The following is a 27,091-nucleotide window of genomic DNA, read 5'->3' as shown; positions in this document are numbered from 1 at the left end:
ATGGGAAGCCGGGGGCGGAGCCTGGCGGGTCCCCAGCAGGCGGCGGAGGCAGCAGCACGCGGGTAGATGCGGTGGGTGGAGTCTGAGCTCGACTGCGCGGTCACCGCGGAGGAGAACCGCTGCGGACCGGGCTATGCTGGAGGGCTGGCTGAAAAGCTGGCTGCGGGTTCCGGAGGAGCGCTCTGTCCTTGCTGGAGGAGTCGGGGTGGGTGGCCAGGAAGATGATACACATGCTGCATGCAGTCGCTGACCGCACACGATGGACCCGGTCGGGCACTGCCAGGAGGGCTGCGTGCCTGGCGGCTGCGGCATTCGCACTGAAGACTTTCTACCCCATCATCGGCCGGCGCCTCAAGCCGCCGGGCCCCGCGGGCACCGCAGAGGCAGCCCACCCGGATGCCCAGGACCGAGCGGTCCTGCAATGCACCGAGACCGCCTGCCGCAGACCTGCACCGGGAGTGAACGCAGAGTTTTTCAGAGAGCTCCTAGAACTTCGGAAAATTCTCTTTCCCAAACTTGTGACTACTGAAACGGCGTGGCTCTGCCTCCATTCCGTGGCTCTCATCTCAAGAACCTTTCTGTCTATCTATGTGGCTGGTCTGGACGGGAAAATCGTGAAAAGCATTGTGGAAAAGAAGCCCCGGACTTTCATCATCAAATTAATCAAGTGGCTTATGATTGCCATCCCGGCCACCTTCGTCAATAGTGCCATAAGGTACCTGGAGTGCAAACTGGCTTTGGCCTTCAGGACTCGCTTAGTAGACTATGCCTATGAAACCTACTTTACGAATCAGACTTATTATAAGGTGATAAATATGGATGGGAGGCTGCCGAACCCTGACCAGTCTCTTACTGAGGATATTATGATGTTCTCCCAGTCTATGGCTCACTTGTATTCCAATCTAACCAAACCTATTTTAGATGTAATCCTAACCTCCTATACACTCATTCGGACTGCTACATCCAGAGGAGCAAGCCCCACTGGGCCCACCTTATTAGCAGGGATTGTCGTGTATGCCACTGCTAAAGTGTTGAAAGCTTGCTCTCCCAAATTTGGCAAACTAGTGGCTGAAGAAGCTCATAGAAAAGGCTACTTGCGGTACGTGCACTCCAGAATTATAGCCAATGTGGAAGAAATTGCTTTCTACCGAGGACATAAGGTAAGACCGGCGTTAAGTGAGGACTGAAACGTGAGATTGGTAAAGCAGCCACTGCAGTGCTAGATGCCATCTGTCGCCTTGTTGACAGACCCACTTCCTTAGCATTTTAGGTTCCTGATACCTTGCAGTAAAATTAATATATACTTCAATGTCCTTTTAAGTCTAAGTTCTTAGAGAAGTATAGAGTGCAAACTTTTCTAAAGTTGCATGAGAATAAAACTCCTGTACTTTCCAAGAAATAATGTACATAGCCAGTGTTGTTCAAATATAACCAATATTATCTCAAAAGCATTAAAAAAATCTTAAATAGTATCTTGGTAAGTGATCCTGCAGCATGTGAAGAAAACATGTATTTAAGAACTAAGAGTAAACTTAAGATGGGAATTTTAGGGTGGCATTCTTTGTTACTCTTCTTTTGTTATTCAAGGGGAAACTCCCATGCTTCATAGAGAAAACAATGCTGATAATTGCATGCTTGATCAATGATGGAGTGTCCTAATTGCTAAGAGCAGGGGAATGTCCAACCAAAATGCCAATTCCTCTACTCTTAACTCAAAATTTTTAAAAGGGGGTAAAATTAAATTTGGTTAAACAAATAAAAGCTAAAGTTAGAGAGGCAACAAGTAACAGAAAAGCAGCTCCCAAATGTTTAAATATTGCATATTTCAACATTAAACAAGCCCCTAAAATAATTAGCCCAATTACATAAAATTGTAGTACATGAATTTAACTTCAGAATGTTGAGTAAGATGGAAAACTTGAAGGTGGTACATCAGAAATCTACAAATGAATTGGCAATGTAATCAGGTATTTTAAAGTTAATAATGGTATTTTAATTATCAAGTAGAATTATTTACCTTTCAAAGCATCAGGTAGTACCATAGTTCTTTTCTAATAGTCAAACTGAATGAAAAGAAAGGAAGGTTTGAAACAAATTTAGGATTTACTCTTGGAAATTAACTTCATGTTGTGTAAATCATGCTGATTTGTTGCTCTTCTTGAATCATTGAATTCAGTGTAAAATATAGTGTGTTGTAGGTTTTGTTCTTAAAAGATGAAATCTAGAAAATTGAGTTAGCTTAAAAGCAAAATCTAATTATATAAGTCATATGTTTATCTTTAGATAGTTTTGGTGTGTATGACATTGTTTATCACATCATTACAGAATACCATTTGATTCTAACATCTTAGAATTTCAAAAGAACAATTACATGTTACACATGCATTGCAATTTTGAATAGTTCAACCAGGGCTTCATGCATATTAGTAGACAAGTGCTCCACCTGTGGGTTACACCTCCAGCCCATTTATATGTGTTTTATACTTACTGTTATATTGATGGAATGACATGTTTTAAAAATTAATTACAAGTATATCCAAAACTAATTTATAACTGATTACCAAACTTATAAACATTTATTTGTTAAGGTTTATCAATAATACTATATTAAGTAAAGAAAAATAATGTACCCATGTCATTAAAGAAAATCTTCAAGCACATACAGCATTTATCTTCATACTCATAATGAGTTGATTCTTATTTCTTTCCCTCTATAGGTAGAAATGAAGCAACTTCAGAAAAGTTACAAAGCTTTAGCATATCAGATGAACCTTATTTTATCCAAACGCTTGTGGTACATCATGATAGAACAGTTCTTGATGAAGTATGTTTGGAGCAGCTGTGGACTAATTATGGTGGCTATACCAATTATCACCGCAACTGGCTTTGCAGATGGTGGTAAAGACATTTATGCTTAATCTTAAATATAAGTTTAATAGTATTTCTCTTGAAGACGTCATTACTAGTTTCATGTGTTACTGTGTATACACAGCCACTATTCTGTAGTTATTAGTAGCCAGAAAGAATGGAAGTTTCAATGTTTAGTAACGAGACCAAGAGTATGAAGGAAAGAAACCAATGTCCCAAAGTTCCCTTCTAACTGAGGTGGTTCAGAGATCTGTGATGCAGTACTTCTGGGAGTATACCTGCAGCAATTCTATTGCCTAATAACTTTTTAGCTTCCACAAAACAAATAAATACATTCAGAAAGAGTATAATATAAGCACTCTTTGTGTTTCTTGATGAGTTTAGTTTAATAAATTTTTTTTTTTTTTTTTTTGGTTTTTCGAGGTAGGGTCTCACTCTGGCTCAGGCTGACCTGGAATTCACTATGTAGTCTCAGGGTGGCCTTGAACTCTCGGTGATCCTCCTACCTCTGCCTCCCGAGTGCTGGGATTAAAGGCGTGCGCCACCACGCCCGGCTCGTAGTTTAATAAATTTTATACAACTAAATTTGCCCTGATTTATGTTTTGTTTTGTTTTGTTTTGTTTTGGTTTTTCGAGGTAGGGTCTTGCTGTAGCCCAGGCTGACCTGGAATTCACTATGTAGTCTCAGGGTGGCCTCGAACTCATGGCAATCCTCCTACCTCAGCCTCCCAAGTGCTGGGATTAAAGGTGTGCGCCACCACGCCCAGCTTTGCCCTGATTTATGTTTTGAAAGTCGGTTGACTACATAAGACAACCAGGAGTATTGTTGCAGAGAGTACCCAAATGCCATGGAATAAGGCCTCTTCTATTATAGATAATACTGATAGGCTTGTATGTGGCATGATTCTGTGATATTTTCACTGTGGAGGCTATTGAGTTATAGTTACCTAATTCTCTCCTATCACTACCACGACAGTTTTGACCTTTTTTTCCTTTGATATAACTATGAAAGATAAGGGCAAGAAAGATAAGATCTTACATAACCCTTAGATGAGCATTTCTGTCTTTATTGTCAGAATGGGGGTATTACAGTTACACCTCTCTATCCGTAGGTTCACATTCGAGAATTAAACCAAGCACAGATCAAAATTATTTGAAGGCAAAACCAGAAAATTTGTTTGTAATCAGCATGTGTTTTTTTTTTCTTTTCAGTATATTCTAAATAACACAATGTAACAATTTCATAGCATATATATTGTAATTAATCTGATAATTTAAAGAATAGGAGGATATAATCACTACACCAATTTATGTAAGTGGTTTGGGCATTTGTAGATTTTAGAATTATGAGGTGTTCCTGGAATCACTCTCTATTATCCCCTTCAAATAGTAGGGGATGACTTAACTGAAGAAGCAGTGTTTTCTATGATTCTCTGAAAATAAAGCATCTTCTACTTCTAAAAAATACTGAAGGGCTGGATGGTTTAGTGGTTAAGGTGCTTCCTGGAAAAGCCAAAGGACCCTGGTTTGATTTCCCAGTGTTCACATAAAGTATTCACACAAGGTGATACATGTGTCAAGTTCATTTGCAGTGGCTACAGGCCCTGGCAAGCCCATTCTCTCTGTTTCTCTCTCTCTCCCCCCTTGCAAGTAAGTAAATAACAATATTAATAATGCTAGTCAATAAAATTGGCTTTAGTGTTGAAGGAGCTCAAGAGAAGGGTAGGCTTTGTGGTGAAATAGCCCCTCACACTTCCAATTAAGATTCTCTTAGTTACATAAACTAAACTTTTTATGCCTCCACTTCCTCATCTGTAAAATTGGAATCTAAAAGACTGCTTCAGGAGGTTATGAGAACATAATAGAGAGATATTTATAAAATACAGAGCATGTTGTACTGTACCTATTGTGATGGTTACTAATTAAAAAATAAAAGACAGGAAGCCAGGCATGGTGGTGCATTACTTTAATCCCTGCACTCAGGAGGCAGAGGTAGGAGGATCACCATAAGTTTGAGGCTACCCTGAGAATACAGAGTGAATTCCAGGTCAGCCTGGGCTAGAGTGAGACCCTACCTCGAAAAAAACAAATAAATAAATAAATAAAAGACAGTATTAATAAGAATGTAACAGAATCCACAATTAAGGATTTAAATATATTTATTTAAATGAGATAATAACAAAAACAAGTGACTATGGAATATTTTTTCATTCTAATAACTGTTTCAATGCTTTGTCCAATTTTATTTAAAAACTCCTTAAATTTGAATCACTTTTAAATTTAAAATGTCCATTTCACCGGGTGTGGTGGCACACACCTTTAATCCCAGCACTGGGAAGGCAGGGGTAGGAGGATTGCTGTGAGTTCAAGGCCACCCTGAGAATACATAGTGAATTCCAGGTCAGCCTGGGCTAGGGCGAGACCCTACCTCAAAGAACAAAAAAACAAACAAACAAAAAAAAAAAACTGTCCATTTCAATAAACTATGATTTGTCAGTCCCTCTTTGTGGTAAGTAGCTGAACACCCACCAAGAATACTCCATAACTCAAATAACAAAACTACTGGGAATACTAGGTATTTTCTGATTTTATCTGCTCAATATTTACCAAAAAAAGGAAAATCAATGTTAAGAGTTTATCCTTCTATAAGCTGATGAAACTACTTTTTCAAAGGAACATTAGAGGTGAAAAGATATGCAAAAACGTATGATCTTGAAATTAGTTTTGCCAAGAAATCGGTAAAAATAATCATGTAAACATTTCATGTGTAGTGTATATCAAAGATGATCCCAACAAGAAGATTGTGGTGTAGTTCTATTAGCAGTGTTTGGTCTTATTAGAAAACTCTAGGGTATTCAACACAGAATAGAGAAAATGCAGCTATAATAGTGACAAATTAACCCCACTGAGACTAGCAAGAAGTAAACAATGTATGCCAAGAAACCATCAGGTTTGCTTACCAACATGTATAGGATATTTAAAAATAAGTCTTAAAAATGCTGACAATCCTCCTGTCAGGAATGTCTTTAGATTGAAATGATATGCAAAACAGAGTATCTTTTAAATCTGTTTCAAAAGAATTTTTATTTAGAGAAAGATAATGAGGTAATGTAAACTTTTCATGGAAGAAAAAATGAAATCATCTGAACAGAATGACAGAACACTAATCTTTTGTATGATTACTATATGTGTTTATGTTTGTATATATGTATTTTTAATAAGTATAGTTGACCTCAAATGACTTAACATGAATACATAATTTTACTCAGACAAAATAAATATTTTAGATAATGACTCATCTCTTTAAGGTTTCAGATCTTGAAATTATAAATCATATTTTGTAATTTACTCTTTGATGTTAATATGCTTAGTCTTTTGTCTCATATTAGAGATAATATATGTGCATGATCCTATGTATTTTTAACTCCAAAGAAGATAGAAAATGAATGAATGAGAACTAGCAAAAAGGAAAGGAGGAAAAATAGTAGAGGGGGAAGTGAACACAAGGAGAGAGGGAAAAGGGAAGAAGGGATAGAGGAAGGAAGAAAGAAAAGGTCCCTTCCCCTATGGTCTGCTATTTATTAGTTATCCATCCTTGGGAAAATTAACTAAACTTATAGGCTATAGATTTCCTATCATAACCATATGGCTAATAATATATATATTATTCAGAATTATTATGAAATTATATATGATGTACATATGTGCTTTGATCAGTACTAAACATTTAGTTGTCAACTATTAGTATTTATTATATTTATAACTTTAGGGGCTCTGGAATCTGACTGCCTGGATTCAGGTGTTTGTAATTTTGCTTACAAGGCTGAAACCTGGGGGCACCTTATTTAACTTATTCTGTGATTCAAATTCCTCATTTCCAATATAGGAGAAATTGTCTGGCTGTCATGGGATTTAAGAAAGATCACATGTAAAATTTAGAATATATTGCCTGGCTTATAGAAAACACTTAATAAATGTTTGTCGATAGAATGACTGTTGTTAAAGGTGCCAGGGGTTTGAAAGTGAGTAGGAAACCAGAGGTGAGTTTATGGATAGGAGAAAGAATGTTCATAATTTTTGTGGGAGAGAGAAAAAGAAAATAGTTTTGCTCTAGATTTGCTTTACAATCTGCTTAAAACTTCAAATTAAATTTTATAGTAAGGATATTTACATTACAAAGAAAAATGCATATAGAACATTTGCATCAGAAGAGAAGCTTACAGAGCATCTAGTCTACAGGCCCAGTCTTGCCTAAGTTCACCCAGGTAGTTCATGGGAGCTCTTTGGATGGAAGGGTAACTAGGTTACTTCCAGTGTGCTGTCTTATCCTCTTCCTCCATAGTCACTACATTGAAACTTGCTTTGTAAGCTTGAGGCAAAGTAGTTCTGAGATCCAATCATTTGGAAAGTTTGAGATTAAGGCCATTAATTATTGTCTCTGTTGTTTTAAAGGACATGTATTCTTTTCTTTCTATTAAAAGAAAAATATGTGAAGAAAATAGTTATCTGAGAGCTTTAATCTCAACTTTTAATGCTGGAAGGCTACTTTCTTCTTTTTACATCAAACATATTTCCTGACAAGGCCAAGGAAAACTACATATAGACTCTTTTGCCATAATTCAACATAGACACATGTCAAGTAGGGAAAGGAGCATTTAAGTTACTGGTTCCTCCAGTGAAGTCCACATGTATACTTTTTAGTATTTTAACTGATATAGTAACCCACATTCCTGTAGTTTGTTGAGAATTCTTTAGTATTTTCTTGTGGCTATCTAAACCTTATTACACATTTAAATATATTTTAAGAATATCTAGAGCCAGGAACAGTAGTGCACAACTGACAGTATCTCAAGAAACAAAGCAAAACAAAACAGTAGACTAAAATGAATAGCCACTTTCTATCCTGGTCTATGCTCCAACCACATATTTTACTCTCACACCAGAGACTATACCAGTGTAGCTTTTTTTTCCAGCTCGAGAAAAATAACTTTGACAGAACTAATGGTAGTTCTCTAGAGCATGATTATTCTCTATGGTAGAAGGTCACCAATGAACTCATGATGATTGTAATACTCAGTGAAATTAATTTCTGAAAGATGCCAATCCATACTGAAGTCTGACCACAGTATTGGTGGATTAACTGATTTTACCTAAAATGTTCCTTCTCTCTGACATTACTTATCCTGTGCTTGGGATCTATTATAAATCTGTTTATATCACCGTAGGCTCCCTCAAAGTCTACTCTTCCATAAAACAATTCCTGTCTCTTGGAGGAAGAAGTCATTTTGTCTAAACACTAACTCTGACACAGGTTATCTCTTACTTTGTTATTTGAAAACTTGCCTTCCCTTTCTTATCAAAATTTGAGCTCACTAAGGAAAGGGTTTGATAATAGTATTTATCTGTGTATGCCTCATAGTATCTTGGCTAATTTCTTGTACATATCTTTATAATTATCTTTTACTTTATATTATACATGGATCTCTGGCAATAATTACTCATAGCTGTCTATGAGAAAATAAAGAAAAATGCATCTAGTAATTATGGCAAAGCAAAAGATACATATTTATGTTGTTACAGAATAAAAATCTTTAGTATAAATTAGAAGAAAATAAATACAAAAATGAACTCATAGCTACCTAGCATCATTTGTACTTTCTTCATTAATTTATAATAGTTTGCTTGAAAATTTGAAGCTAATCTTATAGAAGAAATAAATGCACAATCAATTTCATGGAAAGACTGAATTAACATTTTAGAAAAGATATACCTGAATAATAATAATAATAATAATAATAATAATAACAATAATAATAACAAGAATAAATGAAGTGGATACCCAATAATAACAAGAAGAGTTAATAAAAGTTAACAGAGCATCTGGGCCACATATTGGAATAACACCTCATTTTGTCCACTGCCTTTAAGTGATAGGGTTGTTTGAGATAGTACTACTTTTTTCTCATTTTATAGATGTTACAAATGAGAAAATAGGAGTGGGGAAGACAAGTGTCTTGCCATACTTTGCTACTTTCCTGTAAGTAATTGAGTCTGAATACAAATATTAGTCTGAGTACTGAGTCTTCACCGTAATTCTGCATTGACTGCAGACTGTTCATCTGTCCACCCATCCATCACCTATCTATACACTCAGCACACATAGAGAATATACATGCTACATACTATGCTGAATACTAGGAGTAAAGAGCAAAGGCTTGACCTCCAAGGATAGCATAGTTCTATGGAAAAGACAAAAGTATTTGCAGAAAATACTTTTTGTACTGATGGACCATGTCAGTAGGGTTTTATCACACAGCTATAATAGAAAATACTTTATGGGAAAGGCCAAAGGAAAGCTAAATGGAAATAGACTTAATTTGTATAGATTTAGTTGCCTTAACCCCTCTAAACAAAACACAATATAAAAGGAAATGTGAGTAATATTGTATAAAAGTATAGTTTTAGTAATTTATTTTATTTCTAAGAAATTACTGCTATTAATGAAATATTGTGATTTTAGCCACTATTTAGATTACATAAAATAAGCCATTTATTTATGTGAAGAAAACCTCAATAGTTGTATAATTTGCTGCTAGATCTAGAGGATGGCCAGAAGCAGGCTATGGTTAGTGATCGGACGGAAGCCTTTACCACTGCCCGAAATTTATTGGCCTCTGGAGCTGATGCTATTGAACGGATCATGTCTTCATACAAAGAGGTACTTGTATTTCTTGTAAATTTGTTTGAAATATGAAAAGCATTTGAAAAAAAACCAAGCAAATTGTAAATAATAAAGCACTCATAGTATTTTAGAAACATACCTTTTCTCCATACAAGAATACTAAGAGTGTCATTAAAGCAACTCCCAGTGCTCATATAGCTAACACTCCTTACTTAATTATTCTACCTTTTCTGCCTGATATTTGCTTTTTATTGGTTTTTTTGACCATTCTCATACATGTTCATAATGTTATTTTGATGATAATCTACTCCTATTAATTTCTTTTATTCTCTTCCCTCATCTTTCCTGTCTTCCTTGAATTGAACCCCATCTTTTATCCAATTAGTCTCTCTTCTATTTTTATATCTTTTTTTCTTTTTGCCTTCCTCTATCACCCATGAAGATAAGTTTATAGGCCCAGTATTGTGCAAGTCTTGTGCAGGTAGTGACTGCTGCTATGAGATCACAAATGAAATGGCCACTTCATGTCCTGAAGGCAGTGTTTCAAAACATTCCCTCCCGCCCGCCCCCCCCCCCCATTCTCTCTGGCTCTTAGATTCTTTCCACTCACTCATCCCTCATTTTTGGAAGGCATCATAGAGATGTCTCATTTAGTACTGAGCACTCACTCAATAGTCACTTAACCTCAGTATTTTGATGATGTTTGAGTCTGTCTAATAGTCACCACCATCTGTAAAAATAAGCTTCTCTGCCAAACAAGGAAAGCAGCACTCATATATGGGCATACACATAAATATTTAGGGGGCAATTTGATGGATGCAATATATCCATTTAGCCAAATAGTCTTAGCTTCTCCCCACCCCAGGAGTATGACCTTCCTATCACAGGCTTTTGATTAAGTTTTCAAGACCAGGCATGAATTCCTTCTTGTGGATTGGCCTTCAAATCCTACCAGAGAGTAGTTAGTTAACTCCATAATAGACTTGCCACTATTCCACTAGTGAACACATCTTTCCTGAATGGTCAGTTGTGTAGCTTGCAGAATTGACTTCTAGTTAAGACTGTTTATTAATTTTTCCCCAACATCCTGCATAGCACTTTTTAGCACTATGACAGGTAGTCAAAAGGGAGTAGGCTTCTAGCTCAGGTCCAGCTTGAATTCTCAGCATACTGCAACTGAAGTCTGTGCTGTCTTCTGCTATAGGGTCTTACCATCTACTTTGGTGGGCAACCTATATTGTTTGGGGACTTCAGGAGCTGCCATGACCAACATCTCACAGGGAGGCATCCCACTCCTTACACTGAGATTTTCCTGTAACAAACTATGGCACCTGGACACAGCATTAACCAACACAGAGTACTTCTGCACACACTTGTTTTTTAAATTATATTTTTAATTATCTAAAAAGGAACTAGGTTTCTATATGGCTTTTTCATACTGTCTTTGGTTTTGGTTAACCTGCCCCTATTCCCTTCTCTCTCCCATCTATCCTTCTAGCTGCACTTAAACACTTTTTACCCTCAGTATTTCTACCCTCTATTTACAAATCTGTTTTTTAATTACACAAATAATCCCTCAGGTATTGAAATCTGAAATTTGTGCCTAAATTCACATTAATAACTTGACCTTCTCAATCTCCTTTCCTGTATGTATCTTTGTTTCCTTACCTGTAAAGGGGGTTGATGATAGTACTGATTTTGTGAGGTTGTAGCAAGCTATACAGTGTGGAATACTTAACACATTTTAAGCTCCCAGTATTAGTTAATAGTTCCAATTTTATATCTTACAAATTTTGCCTACCCATTATTGTTGACATTTTACCATATAAAGCATACAAAATCTTGTGGATATGTATTCTCTTCTGTCTTTCTTGAAGCATTTGTTTCTTCTCTGTCTTTATCTCTGGAGCTAACTATCACTTTACCACATAATACTTTTCTCCTATACCAGACACGGTGCTCCTAGAAAGCAAAAACTTTCATACTTATCTTTCCATTTCTGATAGTCATGCTAATACTTAAATATGTAGCTAATAAGCATCTGTTGAGAAAATGGTAGTAAAGCTGCAGATATCACTGGGTTAAGATTGAAATCATAGCTGGCCGTGGTGATGCACGCCTTTAATCCCAGCACTCAGGAGGCAGAGGTAGGAGGATTGCCTTGAGTTCAAGGCCATGCTGAGACTCCATAATGAATTCCAGGTCAACCTGGACCAGATTGAGACCCTACCTCAAAAAACCAAAAAAAAAAAAGAAAGATTAAAATCATGTTATTCAATCCAGATATTCTTATGAAGTCATTCTCATTTAGGGATTATATGTCAATATAAATTGCTGGAACATCATCGTAAATTTAGCTTCTTCTAAATTAACCTTAAGTAATAAATTGGAGGTTTTTTCAAAGTAAAACAGTTTATTAAAACAACTCATAATAAAATGTTCTGAGTCACAAAAAGGCCATCTTTTAACCTTGATACATAATTTCCAGTGGAAAAAGATTGCATTTTGCATTAGTATTCTTACAAGTTTTACTTCTTTAAAGTTGCATGCTGCTGGAGGAGCACATAAAGTTACCATGTCTTCTCTGCTGCATTCAGTGGAACCAAAGGTCCTTTATATAATCAGGCTTCTATGACAAGTTCCTTGCCTCATTTACCAAAGCATTTATCTTCGGGCATATTCTTAGTGTTTTGCTATATATGTATATGTTTTATGAGGTAGGATGCAAGCTAGCCTGGAATTCACTGTTTAGTCTTGGGCTGGCCTTGAACTCATAGTGATCCTCCTACCTCTACCTCCCAAGTGTTGGATTAAAGGCATGCACAACCACACCTGGCTCATATTCTTAGTTTTATATAGATACTCCCTGTCCATTCCTCTCATCACCTGGGTCTACTTACCCATTGTTTTCTGCCTATCTTAAATTGCCCTGTAATTTTGGTTTTGTGTTTTGTTGTTGGTTTTGCTTTTGAGGCAGGGTCAGGGTGACCTGGAATGCACATTGTAGCACAAGGTGGCCTTACACAGCAATCCTCCTACCTCACCCTCCTGAGTGCTGGTATTATAGGCACAAGACACCATGTCCCATGAATTTGTGTTTTTTCATGAAAATATTTATATTTTCACAAGTTTCTTTTGAATCCATATTTTGTTAAACTTAGTTTGGTTTTCCTGTACTTGAGAGCTCAAGACTTCTTTCCAGATAACATCTTAGAAGTTATTCTTTAAATAGTGTAACATTAACATGCAGAAATGAAATTTCTTAGTGAAAGGCTTTTAACAATAATACTCATTTACAGGTAAGCTTTGCACACATAAAGTCTTACCTAAATGTCAGCATCATCACATTATTCCATGTTGTTGTTTAAGAAATATTGATTAGTGACATACCTTGCTTATTGATTTTCCTAGTTCTTTTCTTTTTAGTGAGACAGTGGAGCAGATAGGAGATGAGTCACCTTTCACAGTACCCTTTTAACAAGGTATTGTCTTATAATAGAAAAACTTCAGGAAGCTAATGCAAATTAGACACCTGGCAGAATCAGAACAAGGTCTCTTTCTATAGTGGCTGGTGGACTAAAGCAGAGATTTGTCTCATTTTATCTTATAATTGCATCTAGAAAAAATCATACATTTAATGGTTTTCCTTGGGCATTTAAATTGTTTGGCTTGAAAAGGAAGCTGCATTGTAGGATTTTTACTGAAAGGGATTTGAAGCTTTCCGCTGAGCTCACTTTCAAAATTCATGTCCTCTAGCACAGATAGTTAATTCCCAAGCGGGAATTTTACCAATGTTTGGCTCAGAAACCAATTTCATAATAAGATGAAAGGGAAAATACATCATACACACACGCATACACACACAAAAGAGATTGAACACAGGGCTTTGATGCATGCTAGGCAAGTATTCACCAGTGAATTACATCCTCAGCCCAATATTCTATTTTTTGGGGACGGGGGGAAGGTGAGAGAGAGAGAGAGTCTCACTCTAGCCCAGGCTGACCTGGAATTTACTATGTAGACTCAGGGTGACCTCGAACTCACAGTGATCCTATTTCTGCCTCCCAAATGTTGGGATTTAAGGCATGTGCCACCATGCCCACCTCTATTTTAAATAGACAAAAAATTAGCAATAAAAGATCATAATTTTATTGCACTCTTTACAAAATTTCTAATTTGGAGGACAGGAAACTTGTCATATGAACAGGGGTCAAATCAGAAATTGGCTAAAGGATCCTTAAGACTCACTCATATGCAGAAATTTCATTTCATATTTGAACCCTGAGTGAAGTATTTGTTTGTTTGACAATTCTAACCAAATTATACTATTATCTTTCTATATTGTTTCTTTTGTAAATTTATACTACTATTTGTTTTAGTTATCAGATGTATTATTTACTTGTCATATAAAACAAAGTAGAATCTTTACATTAAATCAGAAAGTTTATATAATTACATGTTTTTTAAAATGTCTGTTGGTATATTAACTCATTTTATTCTTTATATCAATTTTAGATCACTGAATTAGCAGGCTATACTGCTAGAGTATACAATATGTTTTGGGTCTTTGATGAAGTAAAAAGAGGCATTTATAAGAAAATTGCTATCATTCAAGAGCCTGAAAATTATAGCAAGAATGGATCTAATATAGAATTACCTCTCAGTGACACTCTGGCAATCAAAGGTATTAATTAAACTCAGGGATTTTAAAATATATTTTCACCATATTTCAGTATATTTTATCAGTAGAATGAAAGACTCTTTTTTAGAAGATAACTTTTAATAGTTACAAGCAACTAACTTTTAGATAACCAATGTTATTTAAATAGCAATCCCCAAAATTAGTATTACAATTTGAGGGGGTGGTGCTTAATAGTGCCAGAAAAAATTATTCTACTTTTGTTTAGAAAAGAGTGTCCATAGTTATATTTGGAAACAGCACATGTGGCTGAATTATATTTTTTTAATTTTACTAGTAGAGTTAGAGCTAATTACAATGTAATATAGTTTTTAGCTATTCTATATTTCTCAATTTGTTTGATTACTTATATTAAAAGATATTATTCCATTTCTTCATTCCCTTTTTGAGACAATGTGCATTTTTTCTCCATAGAAAAAGTTAAATTTAGGGAAATAGAATACTTATAAAATATATGGCTGGTTGATGTCAGATTAACTTATTATCAATATTATTCATAAAGATATTTAATTAACCATAAACTCTGAGAACTTTTTTAACTTAAACTATTCTTTAATTATAGGAAAAGTTATTGATGTGGATCATGGAATTATTTGCGAAAATGTTCCCATAATTACACCAACGGGAGAAATGGTGGCTTCCAGACTAAACTTCAAAGTAAGATGATATTCAAGAATCTTCTGATTGTTGCCATCATACTAATTCAAAACAATTCAGAATTCATGTATCTTACATTAAATTTTGGAGAGGAGCATATAGAAAGGAGGGGACATAAAAAGGTGTGTACAGTGGCTCAGTTATAGAGCAGTTCCTTCCTCAGAAAGCAGAGTGAAGAGAAATTTTATTACTACTGCTTTTTTACCAGGTTGAAAATCAAAATTGCAGTACCCTAGAGCCTATACAAGGTAACTTTGGAGAACAAAGGGAAATTTCCAAAGAAGTTAATATCTGGAAATGAATTAATCATTTAATAAAAAAATCTACAACACTATACTGTAATGCACTTAGAAAATTTGAGTATATAGATTGAGGTTCAATTTTGCTAACACATATTTTCTAACTTATTTTTTACTTTAAACACTCAAATTCACTATTAGAAAGAAAATAATCAGAATATTCATGGATTTAAATTTACTCTTTTGAGAATGTTTTATTTAGCATCCTATATCTTGATTACAAAAACTAAGATGTTAAAAACATTTAATGCTCCTAATGCCCTGGTTTAAACCTTTGTAAAATTCAAACATACATTGTGGAATTCAAGTATAAAATAGCAAGAATTAATGAGTATTATTAGTTACTGTTATGTCATTGAGTCAAAATCCTGACAACTTTCAAGGTGGAAGTGTTGATGCTCTATCCTGGTTCCATGGAATTTTCAGTTGTCAGTGGCTTCCATTTCTTCAGGCCTGAGGCCAAGCTGAATACCATGGTGGTAGGAGCCACCTCATGATATACAAAGCAAAGAAAAGTACCAGGTCAAGATATAGCACCAATGATATGCCCTTTGTGACGTATTTCCTTCATCCAAGCCCCACTTTTTTAAAGTTCCCACCACTTCTCAAAACAGTGCTACCAGCTCAGAAGAGTTCACATGAGTCTATAGTGGGTATTTCAAATTCAAACCATAACAACTGTAATGGCATCAGTTGCCTTAATTCAAAGACACAACCAGACTTGATGATCAAATTGTGAATATTATAATGCTAATAATTTTAGAAAGGACTTTACTCTTAGCTTCTTTATCAGTTCTATTTGCAATTTGTAAAGTTGTTGGTTGAGAGTTCCAAGGAGAAGATGAGATAAACGGAACAGAAGGAAATTCTGTGTTCAAAAATTTTGGGGAAACAGTGTTTGAGTATAATTTAGTCAGATTTCATTGTCCCCTTTATAGGTATGGAGAATGGTTTTATTGTAATATGATATAAGTATTAGTTATTATCTATTAATAGTTTATCAATTTATCTGGAAATGTAGCTCAGTGGTGGTACTCTTCCCCTTCTGTGCACATGGTTCTGGGTTCTATCTCCAGCATGAAAGAAAAGTGATATATAAGTAATTGGTGATTTGTTATTGGCTTAGGGAGGTGTCTCAGTGGATAAAGTGCTTGCCACTCAAGCTGAAGTACCCATGTTTGTTCCGTTTGATCCCTATATTCCATGTAAAAAAGCTAGAAGCAGTGACGGGCTTTTATAATCCTAGCACATTGATGCTAACAGCAAGATGGTAGGTAAAATGGGAGAGTGTCCCAAAAGCTTGTGGCAAAAACAGAAAAGCAAAATCAGTAGAGTGAGAATCCAAAAAGAGAAACCCTGCCTCACAAATGAGGTGAAAAGGCAAGGACAGAATCAAGAGTTGCTCTGTGACCTCCATACTGTGGCATGCTTATGCTCACAATGCACAAGTACCCACACACAATTTTTTTTAAGGTTGTGATTTTTGGTCAGGTTAAGTATGATAGTACTGATTCTTGTTACTCCATTTATTAGGTAAATGTAATACAAGCCTTGAGTTCTGCTGCCTTTACCATGTTATTGTGGAACATAGTACACTTTTATTCAGAGCCCACTTTCTTTTGTATGAAATAAAAATAGTTATTCTAACGGGAAGATCTCTTAAGTTTTGTAATCCTACGAAAAGGCACAGTATTCACTTTTTTATAATTATTTCTGCCTGGGGAGTTATATTTTAAATCTCATCTTCCTAAAATATGATAGGAATTGTGTTTGTTCTATATTGTTTGAAATATATATGTGTATATATATATATATGCATATATATATATATATATACACACACATCTATATATTTCCAGTTGAAAAGATTTTAATCATTCTGTTGAACTTCAAACTAAAAATATACAGAAAAAAATTCAATAAGTATGAGAATTTGTTTTGTTTCACACTCACTATATAGTAAGCTTAGAAAATATTAGTATTAATATGAAAAAGTCTTAAATTACTACTTAAAGGTGCTAAATTTCTGCAACATCCACATAGGAAATTACCATATAAGATGATAGTTGTAAATGTGCTTCTCACCATGGCATGCACCTTTTAGCAGTCATTTGGAGAGTAGTCAAGCATCTATGAAATTTTTCTTCAGGGTTTGCAGAGATTGCTTATGCTTCCCAAGGACTTTCTTCAGTGCTGACAATATGATGCCCTTGCACCTTTGCATTGTTGGCACTGTGTTGTATGCATCATGGATACTTGGATATTTTTACCCAACCATTGTAAATCTATATTTGTAGACATCCTGTAGATTTCTGCCTCTCAGATTTTCGTCTTATACCCATTTCTAAAGTATTTTATTTTTTATCTGTGTATGTGAGAGAGAGAAAGAGGCGGAGGGAGTGCACTAGGGCATGTATGTACCACCTTGTGCAACTGGCTTTACATGGGTCTTGGGAAATTGAACCCCAGTCTTTTAGCTTTGCAGGCAAGCACCTTTAACCACTAATCCATTTCTCCAGCCCTGTATCCATGTATTATATTGCTAGTTGTATAACTTTTTCTAGAAATATATCATATTTTTAATATTTTTTGTTTGTTTTATTTATTTATTTGGGAGCTACAGAGAGAGAGGGGGGAGGGAGAGAGAAAGAGATAGTGGGAGAGAATGGGTGCACCAGGGCTTCCAGCCACTGCAAACAAACTCCAGACATGTGCACCCCCTCGTGCATCTGGCTAATGTGGGTCCTGGGGAATTGAGCCTCAAACCAGGGTCCTTTGGCTTCAGAGGCAAGCGCTTAACTGCTAAGCCATCTCTCCAGCCCTATATCAGATTTTTAAATGTTGTTCTTACTCCTTGTACTTCACTGTACCCTTGAAGTACCACAGGAAGACAACTATCCTATCCTACTGAAGGGATGGGAATTCAAGAAATTTAACTGTTTAAATCATAGCTGAGATGAAGATAAAAGGAAGCATCTAGATGGAGAATAAATAAATTGTATCAAGGAATGAAATATATGAACATATAAATTTAATGCGCATTCATGTATAGAGGATGTTTATATTTATACAGTTCCCCCTCAGTGTCCTTGAGGTACTATTTCCAGGACACCCTGAAGATACCAAAATCTTCTGACACCCAGTCCTTTACATAAAATTGTATGCAGAAAAAGGATGCAAATGTTCACTGCAAATGCCATTTTCCCCACAAGTACTATCAATTCACACTTGGTTGAGTCCTCAGAAGCAGAACTTTGAAAATGGGAGTTGAGTCTATGTGTTTCAATTCACTCTACATTACATCATAAGCCTGCATTACACTTCCCTTGATTTCCTGTGTCTTGATTTGCTTGGTAGGCATTTTTCCTATACCTGTGAATAAAATAGAATTAATTTTTTCTTTCTGATTATGGACGTTTTTGAATTTTGTATCATTGCTGACACTGAAGTATAAAATTAAGAGCCAAGTTGAATCTTTGGATAGTTGTTGATTTTTCAGGTGCATTTGAATTTTATATAAACTTAATCACTATTATTATGAATAAAATGAAAATGTTTGTGATTAAATTTTATAATCTTTCTATTTAGTCCTAGATTCTTTCTCTATAGGTATGTATGTCTTATAATAAGACCTCAGTTAAAATGTTGGAAAGCCAGTGTTCATTCCAGAAAGATTGATTTTCTTTGTAATTAAATAGTTTTGTAACGGTTTCTTCCTAGAATAGTCAAAAAACAAGCTGGAACTTCTAACCATTGTATATTCTCTTTTATTAATTTACTATTGCAAAGATTTGATTGAATTTTTAAAATATCTACTTTGAAAAGCTGCCAATTGGAAAAAAATAAATATTGTAGCTTATAACTTTTTCTGACTTCAGGTAGAAGAAGGAATGCATCTTTTGATAACTGGTCCAAATGGTTGTGGGAAAAGTTCTCTCTTCAGAATTTTAAGTGGGCTCTGGCCTGTGTATGAAGGAGTCCTTTACAAACCACCTCCTCAACATATGTTCTATATTCCACAAAGGTAAAAAAAATTATATGTGAAAAATTATTTTTCTCTTGAATTGTATTAATTGCTTAGAATCTTCATTTATACTTTTGAAAAGGTATAATTTCCTTGAGATATGCTATTAAGGAAGTAAGAATTCATTTATCCCCACGGTTTCAGTACTCTAGTTTAATTATAATAGATTCTATTCTAGAAAAATACCTCTTCTTATAATTTTCACATCTGACTACATATAATGAATGCTCTGAGACTGCAGTTGTTAATCTTGAGGAATGGCCAAAAATTTCAAAGTGAAATTAGATTGCCTTCAGTATTAGACTCTTCTTCTGACAGAAAAGATTGAATACTTGGATCCAATTCAGATCACTCTGAAAAGCTGCATATCATGTATAAGAGCTTCCTTAAAGTCTTTGTTGTGATTATAGTATATGATTAATTAATAATTTTAACTATCTTAAGTAAAATTGTTAAAATTTTATTAACATAGGTTTAGAAATTTTATTAACATAGGTTTAGGTTTCTTCTGAAGTCTTTACCCATCTTGCCACATAACAATTTAGAAATAGCTAAACAAAGTTATTTACATGAGAGTTTGGGTTATTTATTGTGGGTGAGAGAAACTTAGATTAAAAGAACAAGCATTCCTCGTCCTCATCTGGCCCAGTAATTTTTTCATATATTATTGCCAGATTAAGTAGACATTGCATAGAAAATCCCCTGGGGGTCAGAAGACTGCTCTGTGGTGTCTAATAGAGCACCTAGGATAGAAGCATAGGACCAAAGGAGATCTGCCAGCTACATGGAGGAAAACACTGCATTTGTCTCCCTGGTTCTCTGTTGGAAACTGCTGCTACTCCCCTACCCAAGGGTCTAATTATTAAGCTATGTGTAGCAGTTAGGCAGATGAGGTTTTATGAATTTTTTTCTAAAAATTTATAGTACTTTTATCAGGAAGCTATCTGGTATATCAGAAGATGAAGAAATGGTGCTGGAGAGATGACTTAGTGGGTAAGGCATGTGCCTGTGAAGGCTAAGGACCCAGGTTTGAATCCCTAGTACCCACATAAGCCAGATGCACAAGGTGGCATATGCATTTGCAGTGGCTAGAGGCTCAGGTATATCCATTCTCTATCTGTTTCTCTCTCTCTATGAAATTAATACAAATATTTTTTAAAGTAGAAGATGAAGAAATGTATGAGTCAAAAATGCTGAAAGTGGACAGCATTGTTGATACTTGAGTTTATAACACAATATAGATAAGCATCATGTGACACTGTAATCATTGTAATTTTAGAAACCTTGTTATATTCTGAAAGCTCAGTTATACTGCCAAAAATTACAGTTTCAGACATTAGTGTATTAAGTAGTGTTATTTCAATTTTTTAAAAAAAGTATTATTATTTATTTATTTGAGAGAGAGAATGGGTGTGCCATGGACTCTTGCCACTGCAAATGAACTCTAGACACACGGACCACTTTGTGCATCTGACTTTACATGGCTACTTGGAAATTGAATGTGGGCTCTCAGGCTTTGTAACAAGCATTTTAAACTACTGAGCCATTTCTCCAGCCTCAATTATTTAATTTTAGACTTAAGTTATAAAGCATAGAATCGGGAAAAAATTAATCTACCAAAGAATTCTATCCTCTAATAAATATAAAAGTATGTAAAACAAGTGTTATTTTTAGCTATTGGATATTTCATATCTAATATTTGTAGAAGTACTTCTTGAATATACCTTGGTGCTGAATGACATAAGGTATTCTCAAGCAGTGAATAAATTTATTAAAGGAAATAAATCATCTTTTTCCACAGAAAGAACTAACCATAATTTGCAATAAACATGAATCCCTGGAAAACATTTTCTAAGTTATGCAATTCATTTTTGCCTAAACAGAAAGGTCAACTCCAGCCTAGTTAAGGAGAAAAATAAGAAAGATTAGTTTATATATTAACATTTTAAATTATTGTTTAAAGTCATATACCTTGATTATATAGCATCTAGAAGCATGAAAATTCATATTTGTTTAAAATTTTTGTAAAGCCATTTCCTTAGAATACATCCAAAATGCATTATAAAATGAAAACCTAAAGGTAGATTCATCTCTTAAACTTCAAAACCTGCTGACTTTTGTAATTAAATTTGGAAATAAACTTGCATATTATTATTTACAGAAAGTGGCACTACAACTTAGTTTGAAATATTTGTCAGTAAATAATCTTAAATTTTTGTTATGAAATTCTCATTAATGACTACCAGAATTAATTTTTCATGACTTTATATGTGTCAGAATAAAATGAAAATCAGTACAGAATTCAAAATTAAGTATAAACTCTTAAGTCATAAAGCAGATTTTTATAATAAATCACCCTATATTTCTTTTTGTGATTGAAACACTTCTTGCTATTGTATCTGTCCTTTATGCACTGATAAAATGCAAAAATATATTGTTACTTTCATGGGGAAAATGAAATATGATTGTGGATTTTTAAAAAATATGTTTTATTTATGTACATATTTAACAGAGACAAAGGTAGAGAGAGGTATAATGCTCAAGCTAGGGCCTTCTGCCACTGCAAACAAACTCCAGACACATGTGCCACCTTGTGCATCTGTCTTACATAGGTACTAGGGAATGGAACCTAGCTACTTAGTCTTTGCAGGCAAATGCCTTAACCACTAAGCATCTCTCCAGACCCTGGGTATGGATTTTTGATGACATATAATATACAAAAGGAAAAAGAGAAAAATTAGAAAATTTTCTTCTGAAATATATTAAGCCTCTTAGTTGTTTTTCGGTTTTTTTTAGTCCCTTAGTTTTTAACCATATTTTCACATCTCCATGCACACAGACTGCTGCTATGGTTCAATTTATAAGTTAAGAAATCTGAATTCCTGAGAAATTGTGAAATCACCTCAATATTTTCCCAGTTTATGCCATGTAATACTTTTGCAGTGTTAATCATAGCCAAGTAAGAAAATGTGGGCCTTAGTTCAGGAGAATAGATTTGTGATTTATAAATTATATTCAAAACTATGCGCCTTACCACTTCTTCTTTTTTCAACCTGGTACATTTTATTTAACCTGCAAACATTTAAATCAATGGTGCATAGTAAAAATAAAAAAAATAAAAAACTTTTAGGATTCTATTAGGGAAGATGCCTGCAGTTTTTAATTTCTCCTTTATAGACCTCAACTAGAGTTCAGTGAGGTTTCTCTAATGTACAATAGTTTTACTCATTCTTAAATTGTCAACAAGTAATGATTGATGTTTTAAAGATTCTCCAAAGACTCAAAGCCTATCACTTACGTAAAGATTTGAGAAAACACAACCTACCAATAAATGAGTATTATCTAAAAAATGGTTACATTTCTAACCTCTTGGCAGAGCCTAATTATTCATTAAGGCTTCAAAGTCTTGGTAAGTTAACATGTCTAGGGCCTGAAGCAAACCAAGAATTACATTCATAATTTACAAAGGAAATTATAAGGAATATGTGTATTGCAATTCTAGGTACAGATACTTTTAGAATTAAAACTCCATATTTAATGTTCACATTTACCTCGTGGGCTTTTATTTTTTTTATTTTTATTTTTATAATGTGACTTAATAATCTGAAATATTATTGTCACATAGTAAGTTACATGTTATCAACAAGATTCATTATATGAAAATCACATAGACAATAAAATATTAGTGAACTGTTTCATCAAGTGTTTGCCACATCTTGAACCATGTACACTCTCTGTTTTAAGTACACATCTACTGTCGTGTACATGCCTGAAGTTCTCATATTCTTTTTTAAATGTTTTTATTAATTAGTTTTATATTCAGCAAATACAGTCAGTTTGGTACCATTATTAGGCTCATTCATGACCTACCCCCTCCCCTTGGCCCTTCCTTGTTGAGGTATATGGGTCGTGCATTGTGGAGGTAGCCCACAGTTATGGGTAAGATAAATGCCTCTGCATATCATGACCCAACATGTGGCTCTGACATTCTTTCCTCTCCCTCTTCCGCAAAATTTCCCTGAGCCATGTTGGGTTCGTTTTTGGTCTGCTTCAGTGAAGAGGTGTTGGGGGCCTCTGAGTCTCTTGATCTCTGATTTGGTAGGAGTTGATTTTTCTCTATGTTGATCTCCTTCACCCTTGTGCTGGTATCCGGCTCACCAGGAAAACAGCACCCTTGCTTGTTTCGCCACTTTTTCTTAGTTTCAGTGAGGGCCCTTTTGAGATATGATGGGGTGGTTCTCTCCTTAGGATCTATATCTATCTGAAAAAGAGAAGCAGATTCTCCAATGGAGAGTAAGTTAGCACCAGGACAAATGAGATAACCCTTACTTTTTTTTATAGAGAATTTAATATGTGTAGGTCCTCTTGTAGCCCACGATTGATGGTAGTTTGATAATGGACAGTGGGCTTATGTTTGGATATGGTTCTGACTTATTTCCCAGCTCCAGCTTTGGGTCCCGTACCACTGAGGGGATCAGTTAGCCAAATCAAGAGCAGTTGGTCCCCACCATGGCTGTGTGCCACTATTGCACTTGTGTGAGCATCACAACAGGTTATTTGCTGCTAAGTAGGTTAGACCACCTTGTGGGCTTTTTAAAGCCCATATTACTTAGGCTTACATAGGTAACTAATAAACATTTTCAGGTTTTTATGTAGTACTTGGATGATAAAGGCAGTCATGTAATTCTGCTGTTCTTAAAATTCGTATCATTAAAAGTTTATTACAAAATATGTGAAGGTTTCTTAAAAGTCAAATTTTATTTAAAAAATGAGTTTCATCGGGATGGAGAGAGGGCTTAGTGGTTAAGTGCTTGCCTGTGAAGCCTAAGGACCCCAGTTCAAGGCTCCATTCCCCAGGACTCATGTTATCCAGATGCACAAGGGGGCGCACATGTCTGGAGTTCGTTTGCAGTAGCTAGAGGCCCTGGCACGCCCATTCTCTCTCTCGCTCTCGCTGTCGCTCTCAAATAAATAAAAATTTTTAAAAATGAGTTTATCACTTCTGATATCATTATTGGTGACACTGATAGCATTAAACATGTCACAATACATAATTAGTTAAAAGTATTTGTTTTTAACTAGTACAGAAGCCCAATATATCTTATGCCAAGTCTGGAATGTGTTTTCAAATTAGCATTTTGTGCACATGTAAAGATTTAATGATTAAAAAGCATTTGGTTTCTTATGACTACAGAAAACAGTACTAGGAATTGTGAATGTATTACAACACTTAAGATCATTTAAAAAAAAAAACATAAAATTTGGTTCAAAGTTCTTCCACTGCAAACCAATGTTTAAATTCATAAATTTCCTATACTGGGTGTTTTAAAATTATATAAATATCCATTTTTATTACCAAATTTAATTTCATATAGAGCATTTTCTAGTTTGTAACAGGTAAGGTAGATGTTTTCCTAAAGGGTTAATGGGTTATTTGCCATTTTCTTTTTCTGCCATTTCCTGTTGGCGAATTGTGTCTTGTGCTGCTTGCTGCGTTTCTCCAGAGTGAAAGATTTTAAGGGTAAAAGTTTGGGCTTACAGATCACCATTGTGGCTACATCTTCCACAGACAACTGTCCTTGTTCTGGAAGAACTTCCTGGAACATTGACCTCACTTCTGCCATATGTAGACTGTTGGACTTTTTCCTGAAAATTCTAATCCTTTTCTTGCAGCATTTGGAATCCAATTTGGAATTAACAGGATGATTGAGATCTTGACTCAAACCTACAGAGGGAACTCTCTGGGCAACTTGGATGCAGAGAGTCACCCCCCGGGGAACCGACCACCTCCTAGGTATCATTCTACTGGGAAGTGCCAAGTGCAACTTCCCAGTGAGAGGGCTCCTTACCACTTCTTATCTAATGATAGGAACATTTTTAAAATTTAAGAAAGAAACATTTTATCTCAAATACATATTATCCACTGTAACCTAATAGGCTGTCAAATGGAAATCTGACAGACTTATGAGCATTTTTTGGTTACTTTAGTTGCTTGGAGACTGAATTTACTAACCAGTGTGACTCCACATCTGACCCAGATGTTACACCTCTCCCTGCTGGATTCTCTGTTCAGAATCTCAGGAAAGATCAGACCCTAAATTCTTTCATCAATTTATGATGCAGTTTCTCTTTTTCTCAAGCCTCCAAGGATAGACTTGCGAACCTCTACTCTTGTTTTCATTTCTCTGCAAATCTGTGGCCATTATTTGCTTCCTTTTTCCCTGGTGAGCTTCTGTCTACAGCTGGTAAAAACCAGAAGCTAGATTTTTATGTGCCTACTTAGACATGTTAACCAAATATTATAATGTACCGGCAATCACCAAAATGAGAAATGGGCACATGGGATTTGAGAGACCAGACAGAGTGAGAGAAAAGATGGGAAGGAGGCTTGGCAAAGGGTGATAGTAGTACCCTGTATTCCCTTTATCACACTTGTGGTGGTTTGGGTGTAAAATGTCCCCCGATGCCTCATGTGCTTTCAATACGTAGTCCTGTCTGGTGGCAATTTGGAAGTCTTGTGGAGCCTTTGGGAGGGGAGCTTTGTTATGAGGGAGGCAGGTCTTGAGGTTGATTAGTCCAGTCTCGCAGGGAGTTTGGTACTCACTCTATTCTTCTTCCATGCTAATGAGCTAATGTTACATCCATCTGTTTGCTCCCCACCATGATGGAACTTTCCCTCAAAACTTTAGGCCAAAAATAAAGCCTTTTCTTTCACCAGCTTCTTCTATTTGGCTGTTTTGTCCCAGTGAGGAGAAGGGAACTGATAAAGCACTTATTTAAGTCATTTGTACCCTTCACACTGACTTGTTCCTTAGCAGTAGTCTCCAGTTGGGCACAACCTACCATGCAATGCTATACTTAATGTTCCTGCTCTCACCATTCTTCCTTGCCAGAAATATTTGGGGGTCTAAATTTTAACCATGATTATCTTACTACTCAAAAGTACAGGCCTGTACTGGTTAAGGCACTTGCCTGAGGAGCCTAAGGACCCTATGTTCAAATTTACAGATCTCATGTAAGCCAGATGTACAAGGTGATGGAAGCAAAAATGTCACACATGCACACTAGGTGGTGCATATGTCTAAAGTTCAGTTGCAGTTTTGAAGATACTTAAATTTTAAACTTCTTTTGGATTGTTTCTATAGGAATAATTTCTAAACCTAGGATATTTGCTTTAGAAGAAATGAAGTTCCTCATGTAACTTAACAGCACTGCTTCATCTACACATATAAAACCAGGTAATAATTAACAGAGGAAGGCATTCACAAGATCAGGAAGGATGTTAAAATGCCTCCGTGGTCTTTGTAAGGGCAGAAAAGAGGCTGTTGAGGAACACTCATTGAGAACCCTGCCTATCTTATTTGTGTTACAGGTTTTAATATGAGGATATGGAGGGTTCTGTGAGCCATTAAGTTTAATTAGGGGTGCTTCCATGAGCCTGGGTTGAAAGTTGTTTACCTGGAGAATGGACCACTTACCAGTGACTATACGACTGAAGAAAATGACTCTCCCTTTCCCAACAATCATTAACTGCCACATGTTCCCAAAGGAGAGATGAGAAAGAAGACGGATTTCTGTAGAAATAGGAGTGTAGTAAGTGTAATGAATGGGTGATTTATTAAAGATCCATTATATACATATAGGAAATTGTCAGAAGTAACATTTTATAGGAGGATATGTGTTCTGAAAGAGGATCTAAGTAAGAATACAGGAAAGGCTGTTTGACCCCTGTTTTTCTCTAAATCTCGTGCTTGTGAACATTTTCATTCACTTTGTTTTAAATTATTATTTATTTATTTGAGAGAAAGAGGGAGAGAGAGAAATAATTGGCACAGCAGGGTCTCCAGCAACTGCAGACAAAT

The 27,091-nt window shown here is 35.4% G+C and overlaps 1 protein-coding gene and 1 pseudogene across 1 annotated transcript in view; one reads left to right on the top strand and one right to left on the bottom strand.

Annotated features, from left to right (window-relative positions):
• Window positions 1–105: 105 nt before the first annotated feature.
• Window positions 106–27,091, top strand: part of Abcd2 (ATP binding cassette subfamily D member 2) — a 70,238-nt gene continuing 43,252 nt past the window's right edge. The window contains exons 1-6 of the mRNA XM_045153040.1: window positions 106–1,160; window positions 2,718–2,898; window positions 9,465–9,586; window positions 14,066–14,234; window positions 14,812–14,906; window positions 19,084–19,229. Coding sequence (XP_045008975.1) covers window positions 222–1,160; window positions 2,718–2,898; window positions 9,465–9,586; window positions 14,066–14,234; window positions 14,812–14,906; window positions 19,084–19,229 — 1,652 coding nt within the window. The 5' untranslated portion in view covers window positions 106–221. The remainder of the gene's footprint in view (window positions 1,161–2,717; window positions 2,899–9,464; window positions 9,587–14,065; window positions 14,235–14,811; window positions 14,907–19,083; window positions 19,230–27,091) is intronic.
• On the bottom strand, window positions 24,660–24,853 carry LOC105944291 (annotated as a pseudogene).

The sequence above is a fragment of the Jaculus jaculus genome, chromosome 6 (assembly GCF_020740685.1).
Source record: "Jaculus jaculus isolate mJacJac1 chromosome 6, mJacJac1.mat.Y.cur, whole genome shotgun sequence".
In the NCBI taxonomy this organism is placed as follows: Eukaryota; Metazoa; Chordata; class Mammalia; order Rodentia; family Dipodidae; genus Jaculus; species Jaculus jaculus.
This window is presented reverse-complemented; position numbering and strand designations above follow the sequence as displayed.